Source organism: Canis lupus, chromosome 6, assembly GCF_048164855.1.
Source record: "Canis lupus baileyi chromosome 6, mCanLup2.hap1, whole genome shotgun sequence".
Classification (NCBI taxonomy): domain Eukaryota; kingdom Metazoa; phylum Chordata; class Mammalia; order Carnivora; family Canidae; genus Canis; species Canis lupus.
The window spans coordinates 36,091,355-36,104,221 of NC_132843.1; the positions used below are offsets into that span (position 1 = coordinate 36,091,355).

The following is a 12,867-nucleotide window of genomic DNA, read 5'->3' on the forward strand; positions in this document are numbered from 1 at the left end:
AGGGCTCTACTTCCAGGGGACCAATGGGAGTTCATGGGTGCTCCCCCACCCCCGGCCTCCTACCACAGCATCCTGCCTTTGGTGCACAGCGCTGACCCCACCTGTCTTCCTTAATAGGACTCAGTCTTTCAGAGCCATTTGAGAACATCTACCTTGGGCTCTGGGGTTTCAACAGCTCTCTGGCCTGCATTGCAATTGGAGGAATGTTCGTGGCGCTCACCTGGCAAACTCACATCCTGGCTCTTGCCTGCGGTACGTATATTGTGCATTGGAAGGAGGGTCGTTCATAACTGTGGGATCAGTCCATACAGTAAAAAGGGACTATGTGAGACACTGGGGCCAGGTTCCAGTGAGGGCCCCCGGCTGCCTGCAGGTGTGAACAGGGCAAGTGGCATCCCCTCCCTGGGAGGATTAAGCTCTGCTGTGCCCTCCTTATTGGTTGTCGTGAAGACAGGAGAACCTGTCGAGTCGTGTTAACTATTTTGCCATATGTACGTGTTGGGGGATAGAAACTTGACTCATCCTATGTTCTTCATACTAATCGTTTGACCCAAGAAACGAAAATGGAAATGACTCAAGCTAAATACAGAGCCATTCCTCCTGCTGAGTCAGGTAGGACTCCATGTGGCCCTTGGAGAATCACACGAATCCAGCTTTTCTCACACACTTCAGGGAGTGTCAGAATCAATTGGAAGGCTTGTTAAAACATAGATGGCTGCCCGCCCCACCTCCCAGCCCCCGGTTTCCTCCTTAGAGGTAGGAGAGGAGTTGGCATTTCTAACGAGGGCCAGATGGTGCTTGCTGCTGTTGGTCTTGGGAACCACATTTTCCGAACCACTGTGTTCATCCCTTCTGACCCCTATGTTCTAGCCAGACTCAGCCTGTCAGAGCTAGAAGAGGTTCTAGAGGTCTCCAGTCCATGCCCCTCGTTTTATTGTTGGAGTTCTGAGGCTAGAGAGATAAAGTGATGTGTTGAAGGGGACCCGGTCAATTAGGGTAAATGCAAGCCAGAATCCACATTTGCTAAGAAACTCTGAATTCCACGCACTACACCACTCTGCTCTCCTGTGGCAGCCTCCAGGCCTTTAGGTAAAACCAAACCTCAAGTGATGTAGATTTAGAAAGCTAGTGGGTTTCTCATTCTGCCTATCACACCTACCTTCCTTTGGACAGGTCAGATTTTCCTCACTGGCGTAGCCTGACGGTTAGGGCTGTATACTGAGTTAGCTGAGAACCCAGACCCTGAGGCCAGAACCCTAGCTCTGCCAACTTGAATTTCGAGAGATGCCACACTCACCCCCACAGAGGCCATACTGATTTCCCCTCCACAGACAATGGGGAGTGTGTGTTCCGTCCATGCTGGGCACTGTCCATTTCATCCGCGGATACGAAGTGTTGAGAGGGACCTCTGGCCCCTCTTGGAAAGCAAATCTCCCCTGCAAAATGTCACAGCGAGTTCTGGCTTGCCCATATCACCCTGCCCCCGGCCCAAGGAAAGACCGACTATATCAGCTGGGGTAAATAAATAACACACATTTATTACAGAGTTGCCCTTTCACAACTTCGCTGTGGTATTATCAGGAAGAGGCCCCAGGAAAGGCTGAGGGAGCCTGGCAGGGCCGCCTTCCCTGCCTCCAAACCAGAAACTGCCCACCAGGGGAGTCCTAACTTTGTTATTTTGTCACTGCAAACTATAGACACATTTTGTCTCTATTTATTTATTTATTTATTTATTTATTTATTTATTTATTTATTTATTTATATTGGGGGGGGAGGAGAATCTCAAGCAGGCTCCATGTTCCGCATGAGCCTCAGGTAGGGCTTGATCTCATGACCCTGAGACCATGACCTGAGCTGAAATCAAGAGGGGGGGTTGAGTGACTGAGCCATCCTGATATTTTGTCTCTCTTTAATGCTGGGGTTGTCATAGTAGGACTCACACCTGGTGTTCTGCTGGGATGGACACTGTCCATTCGGCACTCAGGGCCTTTCTGCCCCTCACTGCCCAGGGTGCCATCAGAGTCATCACCCACACACTGTGGTGTTGCAGACTTGCACCTCTCCCGTGAGGTTTTCCCAGTCCCGCTCAGCAAGCCTTAATTGATGCACAGCTACTGTTAGACAGTCTAATGCTCTTACTATGGAGAGAAAAGCAACTTGCAATTGGAGACGGCTTGGAAACAGCATAGCAGGAAGAGACCAGAGCTACTGCTGGACCTTTCAAGTGCAATCCTTGTGAAAGGGAGAGGAATGGGGCACCCGGGGGGCTCAGGGGGTGAGCGTCTGCCTTTGGCTCAGGTCGTGATCCTGGAGTCCTGGGATCGAGTCCGGCTTCGGGCTCTCCATAGAGAACCTGCTTCTCCCTCTGCCTGTGTCTCTGCCTCCCTCTGTGTGTCTCTCATGAATGAATGAATAAATAAATAAACAAAGAAAGAAAGAAAGAAAAAGAAAAAAGAAAAGGAGAGGAATGGTGATAAGGTCTCATGTGCTCAGGGGAGGTCTCGTAGAAGAGCAGGTACCCAAGACAGCAGGTGCTTACCCTAGGGCTGGCGAATATTTGTTAAGGAAGGAAGGAAGGAAATGGGGGAAAAAGGAATGAAATTATCAAATCAAACAAAGAAGCTCTTCCAACCCACACCCCTGCGCAGTTCTCTGCTCAGAGCAGCATCGGGGTCCCCCCAACCAGGATGGTTTGGCAGCCAGTGTTGGTGGAAATACAGGATTGCATTTGAGGTTCACCGCCTCCCTGGAAAGCGCATCTTCAAGCTGCCCTTTTACAAAGGACAATACTGAGTGCCAAAGTTCAGTGATTTGTTGTACAGTAAAATGACCAGAGCTGGGGTTTGAAGCCCAGGCTGTTTCTTTTTTTTTTTTTTTTTTTTAAATATTTTATTTATTTATCCATGAGAGACAGAGAGAGAGAGAGACACAGGCAGAGGGAGAAGCAGGCTCCATGCAGGGAGCCCGATGTGGGACTCGATCCCCAGACTCCAGGATCACGCCCTGAGCTTGAAGGCAGATGCTTAACTGCTGAGCCACCCAGGCGTCCCGCCCAGGCTGTTTCTGAGACAAGCCTTTCCCACGAGCATGAGACAATTCAGATGTGAAAGAATTAGGTATGCTGTTGAACAAAAACACTGGGATAAAAAGACCAAAGATTGGCGAAGGAATGGAAGTCTGTGGTAAAGTAAATGAGCGTCACAGAGTCCCTCCTCCCCCTTCCCCCCCCCACTGCCCCCCACTACCCCCCACCGAGGTGGCTCAGGTGGCTTCTCAGGCCCAGGAGGTTTAGGTGGTGGGCTGGTCTCATGGGGCCAGCGCTGCCCCAGGGGCCTGTCTGGCCAGTGCACCAAGATTATTCTGCAGCCTGTCTTTCTGAAACCCCAGCTTCCCTGGGCTGCCTTGAGCCCTCTCTTCAATTGATGATTAGCTACTTGAGATCTTTGTTTTTGTTGTTTTACCACCAACGGTCACACATAGACTCAAATTACCGCTTTAAGATTTGTGCTCACTCAGAGTTAAGGAAAAGCATAACATACTAATTCATTGGCCTGTGTGCCAACCTTAACAGTATTGGGAACGATGTTATTATGGGGCGAAATCCCAAGTTTGTGGTCAGTCCTGCTGATTGCTGAATTACTCTCTCTTTATTTTTTTTTTATACCATGATTTTTTTTTATGACTGTAAATTCCAGTCATTAATAGGACAATCCTAGATGCATATGGTGTGGTTGTACAGAATCCATGCTATCTCAAGAAACATTCATAGGTTTCAATTTCTTCAAAGATTGTATTTATTTTAGAGAGCAATAGAGTGAGGGAGGGAGGGGGAGAGGGGGAGAGAGAGAGAGAGAGAGAGAGAATCTCAAGCAGATTCCCTGCTAAGTGTGGAGCCTGACACAGGGCTCAATGTCATGACCCTGAGAATGTGACCTGAGCTGAAATCAACAGTCAGATGCTCAACCAGCTGAGCCACCCTGGTGCCCCCCTACATTTCATTTTAATTCAGTTATGTTCAGATAAAACAACAGGGAAGCTTATTTGCCATGGAAGGCCTTTTCCTTAGGGATCAGTGATAATAGCAGTGAAATAGTAACCACAGAAAAGCTACCTTTACTGAGTACTTCTCATTGCATGCTAAACCCAAGTATTACTCCTTTCATGATGACACCAACCCCATGAGAAATTTCTGTTACCTCTACGGTGCAGGTGAGGAGGTAGAGGCTTAGAATGAAGGCCACAAAGCTCCTAAGCAGTAGAGTCTGGATTTGAACCCAGAACTGCCGACTGTAAGCTCATGCTTGTAACCAGGGTGCTGAGAGCTAGCTGGCAAAATGAAAATGTACATTTCCTATAATGAAAAGTACACCTACTAAGTATTGTTGTTCCCTCCCCTTTTTTTTAGCCCTGTTTACTGCTTACCTCGGAGTCAGCCTGTCACACGTGATGGCTATGGTGAGTTTGCCTTAATCTTGCTTCATCAGCAGCATGATCGATCGGCTCTCAGTGCCGTGGAAACCCCCTGAGGTCCCCTGGGTGGGGTCCCCAGTGCAGGATCCATCGCTGTGTTAGCCACTACTTTCCCATCTCCTGCACCTGCCTGTTCCACACACACCTTGCTAAAAATATCAGATTGCATAATTTAAAGCAGTGAAACTTAGGTTGTATACCATATTTACCAAGGTCATACTCTGAGTGCCAGGGAAGTGACTTTAGAATATTTTCTACTTGAACAGAAAGCCAGAACCATGTAGTGGTTGAGAAATCAGGAAAGGGAGGGAAAGTATAATTGGCTAAAGACCCAGATGGTTTGGATTTCGTTTTTAATTGAGCCATTTGTTAAACCCCCAGTGAGTCATTAATAAGAAGCATTCAGACCCATGTCCTAGCTGAATTATTTAATAGGCAAAATCGTTACCTGTGTAGTGCCTCCTGCCACTCTTTCTCCTTCCCTTTTGGTCCTTGACCTTCTCCTTCAGACCTGCCTGAGTTGCCAAGAACAGCCCAAAGCAAGGACTTCCCCTCAAAGAGCTTAGAGTCTGTTTGGGAGCCACAAGAAAGGGAGGAAAACCAGGAGAGTCCAAGATGAGTCTGGGTGGAGATCAGGAGAGAGGTCACCATGGGCCAAACTAAGCAAAGAGGGCCCTGTGGGTGTGAGGAGGGGTCAGGGGCCACTGGTGGCTTCCTAAGTAGGCAGCTCTGTCTATACTCCAATGCACACTTCAGTTTGCATGTGGTTCCAGACAAGGGGGTTCCTGAGACAGAACTTCATCTTGTTGGGAAAGATGCATGCTTTGAACTTGGGTTGACTTGGTTTCCAGTCTTCACATTACCACTTATTTACCCAGAAACTTGGATTATTATGCAGCCTCCCTAAGACAATTTCCTCAGCTTTTGCAGACATAATGCCAATTTCATCAAATGGCCATGAGACGTAAATATGTAAGGTAATTACCTAGTTTAGGACCTAATGCCGAGTTGGCATTATCCAATGAAATAACTTATTGGGGTGCCCAGCGTCATCTTCACAGTGGTGTAGAAACCCGACTGTATGAGAGGGAGGGAAAGATGTGCAAAGTGGACATTCCCAGACCACCCTAAGGAATGGATGGTGACATTTCAACTGCTAAATGCAGTCCCACTGGGATCGTGGACTCCAACTCAGTGGGCCTAAGCAGAGTCCGGTTGGTGCCCCAGGATGCATCCCCCTGGACTGAGTGAGAATGGGATGGGTGCTGGTGCTTTGTGACAGGATCTCAGAGGAGTATGTGGCTTGTCTCTTCCTCTTCAGGCGGGACTGCCAGCCTGCACCTGGCCCTTCTGTTTGGCCACACTACTGTTCCTCTTGCTGACCACGAAAAATGCCAACATCTACAGAATGCCCCTCAGTAAAGTCACTTATCCTGAAGAAAACCGCATCTTCTTCCTCCAAGTCAAGAAAAAAAGGATGGTTGAAAGCCCTTTGTGAGAGCAACCCCCACCCATGGCCAAGGTCGCAAGGGGTGGCTGACAGCCCCAGGTGACTCCCGGGGTCTTGGCAAACTGCTGTTTTTTCACTAGTGACAATGTTCATACTAACCCATTGGCAATCTGTTCTTAAGCTCGCTCTGTAGCTCTCTTTTAGACTCCAGGAACATCCCCAAACATGTGAGAGACACGTCAGGATGGTGTGCCCTGGTGGGGCGTTGGTGCTAGACTGTCATGTCGTTATAAAGTCAAACAGCTCTCACAGAAAGAAGACACGAGACCAGAGCTAATTATTTACCGGTGTTCTTGGTATTTGGTTGGCTACATGATGTTAACAGTATTAAAAACCAAGCTCAAAAAAGGAAAAAAAAAATCAAGCTCTACAAACCAACTAAGCCTTAAGTGAATGGAATTCATGACCATGAAATTAGTCAACCCAGAATTCTCAGATAAGCAGTTTGACTCGTTTAAAATCCATACAAGTCACTTGACGGGAAGAGCACTGGGTGTTATACTATATGTTGGCAAATCGAACTCCAATAAAAAAAAATATATTAAAAAAATAAATAAAATAAAAACCATACAAGTCACACTTGGCAGCTGTGGCCACAGCTCATTCTCCGGCTCCTGGGCAGCAAAGGGGCCTGGATGCTGCCCTGAGTGTGTTGCACACTCCCCTCCAGGAGATGGTTGATTCTTTCCAGGCTGACACAGCTATAGGAGGAAGAAAGGGAATTTTATCAGTCAAAACTATTCTGTAGTGTCATTTTCCTTCGACACTGCAAAAGATGTTTTAGATAAATAAAGCTTATGATCATTTTCTTGGGAGAATGGATTTGTTTTTTCAATGAGGTAAAATAACAAGTTTCTGGCTTAACCAGTTCCTAGATATTAAGGAAAAGTTACATTTTTATAAAATAATCGGCATAGCTATTTTTAATTCCATCCCCAAGTGGATTTTATAAATGCCTGGAATGAGTAGAACCGAGTCATCAACATCCAAGGCCCTTTGAAACCGCATTTGCTACTCCTTTGAGGCTATGTCTTATATCATAAAGCCTGGAAGGGAAGGTCAGATTGTTTCTGGGCGTTTAGAGCTTGTTGAGTTTCCTACTTAAAAAAAAAAAAAAAAAAAAAATTCATTATTTTCTGCATGCTCACAATGTTCTCGCTCAAAAACCTGAAAAGACATACCGGTAAAAGGGTTCTCCTGTCTTTGTATTAATTTTAAGGTTATTGGTCCCATAAACATTCTATGAGCAAATGCACAGAGGATGCCGTGGAAAGCTCTACTCACTACCTTCTACTTCATTCTGTATCAATCTGCTATTTTGGAGGATTCAAAAAGAGAAATAGTGGAAGTTTAAAGTTTTTTTTCTCGCCCTTTGGGTTTGCAGTGCTCAGTGCAAAATAGACAAGTTTGCTGCCGGGATAAGCGGAAGAAGGGAAGTAAACCTACAAATATTTTGGGGAGAAGTCCACTTCTTCCTTTTCTCAGGAACACAAACATTGTTCCAATGTAACAACCCTGTAACCAGAGCCTTTTGAAACTCTGAATGTGCAACTGTGGTAGATTCATGTGTATTCCTGTTGGAAAACTAAATGTTCATTGTTTGCACGGAAATCTCCCTTGTTAAGGAATTTGTGAAGCAAGACTGGGGGAGATGGGTCAGGTTTGGGGTGGGGTGGTGGGGTGGGGGAGGACACAAAAAAGCAAGCAGAACCAAAGATAACCAGGAGTTAGGAATCTGAGCCATGGTGGAGGGAGCCAGAGCCTCTAACACGTAGGCCGCCTTCTCAAGGAGCTCCAGAATGATCTCTACCTTCTCCTGGTGTGCTCACACAATCATGTAAATAGGAACAGTCTAAGGCCTTGTACATTGTCTAATTTAAATGGTATTAAACTTTTCAAGCTTTTTTTTTTTTTTTTTTTTTTTTTACTGAGTATTATCCTGAAATGAAGTGAGTATTTTGTCAGTTTTCTTAGGAATCAGCGGTATTCTTGCCTTTTGTCTGTAATAACAGTTTTCCAAGTAAGAATATGAATAAAGTTATACTCACAGCTTAGTTTTGTGTAAATTTTGTTTAAAAGTCACCTATGCCAGGCACCTAGGTGACTCAGTTGTTGAGTGACTGCCTTCGGTTCAGGGCGTGATCGCAGAGTCCTAGGATCGAGTCCTGCATTGGACTCCCCACAGGGAGCCCTCTGCCTGTGTCTCTGCCTCTCTCTCTGTGTCTCACGAATAAATGAATAAAATCTTAGAAAAAATAAATAAAAGTCATATATGCCTTTTATATTATGGCGCATATTAACCATCATGTGCCTAAGAGTATGTTGATTACAATTGCTTCTATTTTGGTGTGCTGCTGTCCTTATTCCTTCCCTAGACTTGCTAACAGCACCAGATATGTAGCTGAGCAAACCCTGTTCAACTCGATTATGGACCCATCCCTGTGGGCCTCCTCTCAACTGCACACTGTCCTCCTCGCTCAGGGGTGAGAAGGGATCACTTAGGGGCAGTCGCCGATGTTCAGGCTGTGCTCCTAGCACTCTGGGATGGATATCCCGCCAGGCAGCTGTCCAAGTCCTGGGTGCCCCCCAGGTCGGAGGCTGGGCACACCTGAGTGGCCAGCATTGTGGGCAGGGCTACTTCTCAGAATGTGACCAGTGACGGTGAAGCCAAGCCGTGCTCCTCCCTGCCTCCTGAAGCATCTCCCTCCCTCCTCCCTCCATCTGTGGTTAGTGTGTTTGCATCTGCCTTTGGCTCAGGGCATGATCCCAGGGTCCTGGGATCGAGTCCCACATCAGGCTCCCCACGGGGAGCCTGCTTCTCCCTCTGCCTGTGTCTCTGCCTCTCTCTGTGTGTCTCTCATGAATAAATAAATAAAATTTAAAAAAAAAAGTGGGCTTAAGGCCCATAATAGTCTGCTTTTACAAGCTCTTAAGATTGAACTACACAATACATGTAGTGTTCAAAGCAGACATATATGAAATCAGCTAAAAGAAAAGACTGCTCCCAGGCCTGACCTTGACCTTCCTAAGTGTTAACCAGGGAGGTGTTAACACAGCTAAAGCAAGCTTACCCTTAGTGGGAGAGCTAGTCAATGGCTGAAGCTTAGGCGTTGGCGACAGACAGAGGCAAGAGGTCTTCAGCCCTGGGAGCTAAGTTGTTGAGTGACTGCCCTGGGAGTGGTGGCCCAGAAACAGGTGTCAAGGGGGGGGACACCTGTGGTGGAGATGGGCACACTGGGGGGATCACAGTTTAGCAAACATAATCATTTCAAGCAGCTAAAGCCCCTTGTCTAAGCCTTACTCACAAGCTATTTGACTTCCTGTGTAGATTTGCCTTCTAAGGGAAACAATGCACTTGTCTGTACTTGTGCATATTTGATCCTCTATAGTTACATTTCTCATCTAAATAATGCAATTTTGGGCAGCCCCGGTGGCCCAGCGGTTTAGTGCCGCCTGCAGCCTGGGGCGTGATCCTGGAGACCCTGGATCAAGTCCCACATCAGGCTCTCTGCATGGAGCCTGCTTCTCCCTCTGCCTGTGTCTTTGCCTCTCATTCTCTCTCTGTGTCTCTAGGAATAAATAAATAAAATCTTTAAAAAAATAAATAATGCAATTTTGCTAGTAGGTTTTTGTAAAGATTTGTTTTTTGTTGGTGGTGTTTTGTTTTGTTTTGTTTTGTTTTGCCAGTACCTGTCTCCAAAAGCCAAATCACCCTGTAGTGTTCCAACAAAGTTAAATTTCTGAGGCTACAAAGGTGGGTGGGAGTGGGAGGTCGTCAGGGAAGGCCTTCCTGAGGATGTGAGGTTTAGGCTAATACCTAAAGGGGAGTAGACCAGAGCTGGACAGGTAGAGGGATGTGGAGGATGGAGGGAGCAGTGTTCTTGGCAGATGGATGCTCATGCATACAGGTCTTGAGACAAGGAGATTGGTGCTCTCAAGAAGTGAGAGAAGACTGATGTGGCTGGACTGCAGTGAGTAGAAGGGATTGGAGTGGATTTGGGAAACCAAGTAGACCCTGTAGTAATGCAGGAGAGAGGTAGTTGGCTTGGACTCAGTGGGGGCAGGAGGATGGAGAGAAGTTCATGGGTGTGGGAAACAAAAGGTGGAATCCTCAGTACTGGATGATGGGTTCATGTGGGAAATGAGGGAGAGGGAGTGTCAAGGATGACTTCCTGAACCCTCACTTGGGCAACAGGTGGATGGCGGTGCCACACAATGAGATGGGAGCACCGAAGAGTCACTTCTCTCATGCTATACATTTCCCTGTCCAAGCCTTTCTAGAGCTTCAATCCAGGCCCTCTGTTCAACTGTCTACAGAGGCTGTTCCAAAAGCATCAATTTCAACACATCCAGGGCAAAACTCATCTTCAACTACTCTGCTCTCCTCAAGCTACTGAGTTATGAGGAAAGGTCGCACCCTCTAGCCAACTATACAAGCCAAAAGCAGGGTGCCACTTTTAGCTTCCTTCTCTCACCAATTGGCAATAGCCAAATTCTAAGGATTTTACCTCCTTCATAGCCCCCCTTGGTTCATTAATTTGTAAATATTTATTGAACGCCTATTTATTACATAATGGGAACTGGAACTACCAGAGTGAACCAGACAGTCATGGCCTCTGCCCTCACAGGAACTTTATGAGGTGAACAGACAAATAAATGAGTAAAGGGAGTAGTGTGGTAATGAGGATGAGCAAGAGTAGCTGGGCAACAAGGTTGAAGAAAGAGTATTTCAGTGAGTTCTTCCTTCTAAGAAACAGAAGACAAGAACCTACCACTAAATACCAGGCATCCATAGCAGTCAGCATGCTTTTGGTAGCAAGTAATAGAACAACAACAGTAGTTTGGTTCCTAAAGTAGAAAGTTCTGTTCCAAGTTTGGTTGCAGCTGCTCAACGAGGTCATCAAGGTTGCAATATCTTTCTATCCTCCTCATCGTTCTCAGCATCCTCAGAAGACTTCATGTCCATCCTCAGGCTCGTTGCCTCATGGTCCCAAAACAGCTGCTTTGTTATAAACATCACAACCACATCAGGAAGAAGGAGGCAACCAGAGTTGCAAGAGAGTCACTCTTTCATGTCTCTTTTTATCGGGGAGGAAAATCTTCCCCCAGAAGCTCTCTCCACATACCTTCACTTGTGTCTTTTTGGCAGAACGGGGTCACATGGCCATTCCTGGCTGCAAAAGAGTCTAGGAAAGCATGCATCTGGCATCGTCGGCCTCTATTGTAGCAGGTGAGCTCTGCCATATTGCAGGGAAAGCAGGAGGAATGGCTACTGCACAGGCAGACAAACACGTGTGCCACGGTGGCATACAGTATACGGTACCTTTGTGCCCAGACCACACTGGAGAGAGCTATGTGGTGACAGACACGACAGTCTCTTGTGGGACTCCCAAGGGGGTTGGGGACAGAGACCTAAATGGAGACCTTTTACACAGAAAGACTTTGTAGAATCCTTGCTGGAATATTCCCAGAGTACATTAGGATGCCCCAGCTTCAAACAAAATTTTATAGACTAACAAGATCCTAAACAAAAGGTGAGGCAGCTAGTGATGACAACCAGAGTGAGGGAAGTCTAGGGTTACTTCGTGCTTCAATTAGTCGTCTCCGTCTAAAGTGGTGAAGCCTCGAAATCATCCGACGTCAGAAGGCCCCGTTGGGAATAGTTGCGTTGCAATTCGATTCCAGCTCAGTGAAGCACTGAAAACAAGTGTCTGACATTTTCTGCTTCGTGGTTTCAAATAAACAATGAGAAAGCCAGTTTCCTGCTTTGGGGCTGGGCCCATTGGATCCTGGCCCTTAGAAGCTTTGAATGATATCACAGTGACATGCAAGCACTTGAAGAGGAAGAAATGAAGCACGGAGGAAAGCTGGCACAGCGTCAGGAAATCTGGCTAAAGTTAAGTCCGTCGGACCACAGGAAACAATGGCAGCTAGGACATGAGTCAGTGACCCCAGAGCAAGCACGGCTTTGGGGCAAGGAGAGTACATATAGGCAGGTCACGGGAGTGGCGAATCCAACAGGGAGCCTTTCTACGTTCTGAGAGCCCGTGTCGGCCTCTCAACAATAGCAGAGTAGATGTGTGGTAGCAAGTAGCCACACACAGCACTTGAAATAAAGCCAGGCCCAGGCAGCCCGGGTGGCTAGCGGTTTAGCGCGGCCTTCAGCCCAGGGCATGATCCTGGAGACCCGGGATCGAGTCCCATGTCGGGCTCCCTGCATGGAGCCTGCTTCTCCCTCTGCCTCTCTCACTCTCGTCTTGCTCTCTCTCTCTCTCTCTCTCTGTGTCTCTCATTAATAAATAAATTAACTCTAAAAAAAAAAAAAGCCAGCCCCAACTGAGCTGTGCTCACAAGCACATATGGGATTTCAAACATATAAGACAAAAAAAAAAAAAGTAAAACAACTCAATAATTTTGTATATTGATTAAACATGGAGATGATGACACTTTGGATACATCAGGTTAAATCAGAGATATTATTAAATTAATTTCACTTACAAAAAATGTTTCATGTGGTCATGAGAAAATTTTAAATCCCATACATGACATGTATTTGTGGTTCATCTTACATGTCTGTGGGACAGTGCTGGGCTTGACAGTGCCCCTCCCTGGTCTCTTAATGGTCTACAATGTCTTCACGGCAACTCAGATGGCACCAAGCTCTTAGAGCTCAACCTTCTAGAGAATTCATTATTCATCATCATGAATGGGTAAGAAGACTTTCCTCCTCTATCACATGGTGGAGACATAGTTAGCTAATTCCAGAGTGTCCATTTCAGATAAAAATGTCGCACCTTTCCAGGGATACCCGCTGCACCTCAAGGACATCATTTTTTAAAAAATAAGCATAACCTGCTACTAGAGTGAGGAGACTGATTTTCTCGTGT

General features: G+C 46.5%; 1 protein-coding gene across 7 annotated transcripts in view; it reads left to right on the plus strand.

Annotated features, from left to right (window-relative positions):
* LOC140635210 (urea transporter 1) overlaps positions 1-8,034 on the plus strand; it is a 49,265-nt gene extending 41,231 nt beyond the window's left edge. For all 7 annotated transcript variants that reach the window (XM_072829448.1, XM_072829445.1, XM_072829446.1 and 4 more), the window contains 3 exons: positions 118-252; positions 4,406-4,455; positions 5,792-8,034. In XM_072829448.1, the coding sequence (XP_072685549.1) occupies positions 118-252; positions 4,406-4,455; positions 5,792-5,968 (362 nt within the window). In that variant the 3' untranslated portion in view covers positions 5,969-8,034. The remainder of the gene's footprint in view (positions 1-117; positions 253-4,405; positions 4,456-5,791) is intronic.
* The last annotated feature ends 4,833 nt before the right edge of the window (positions 8,035-12,867 follow it).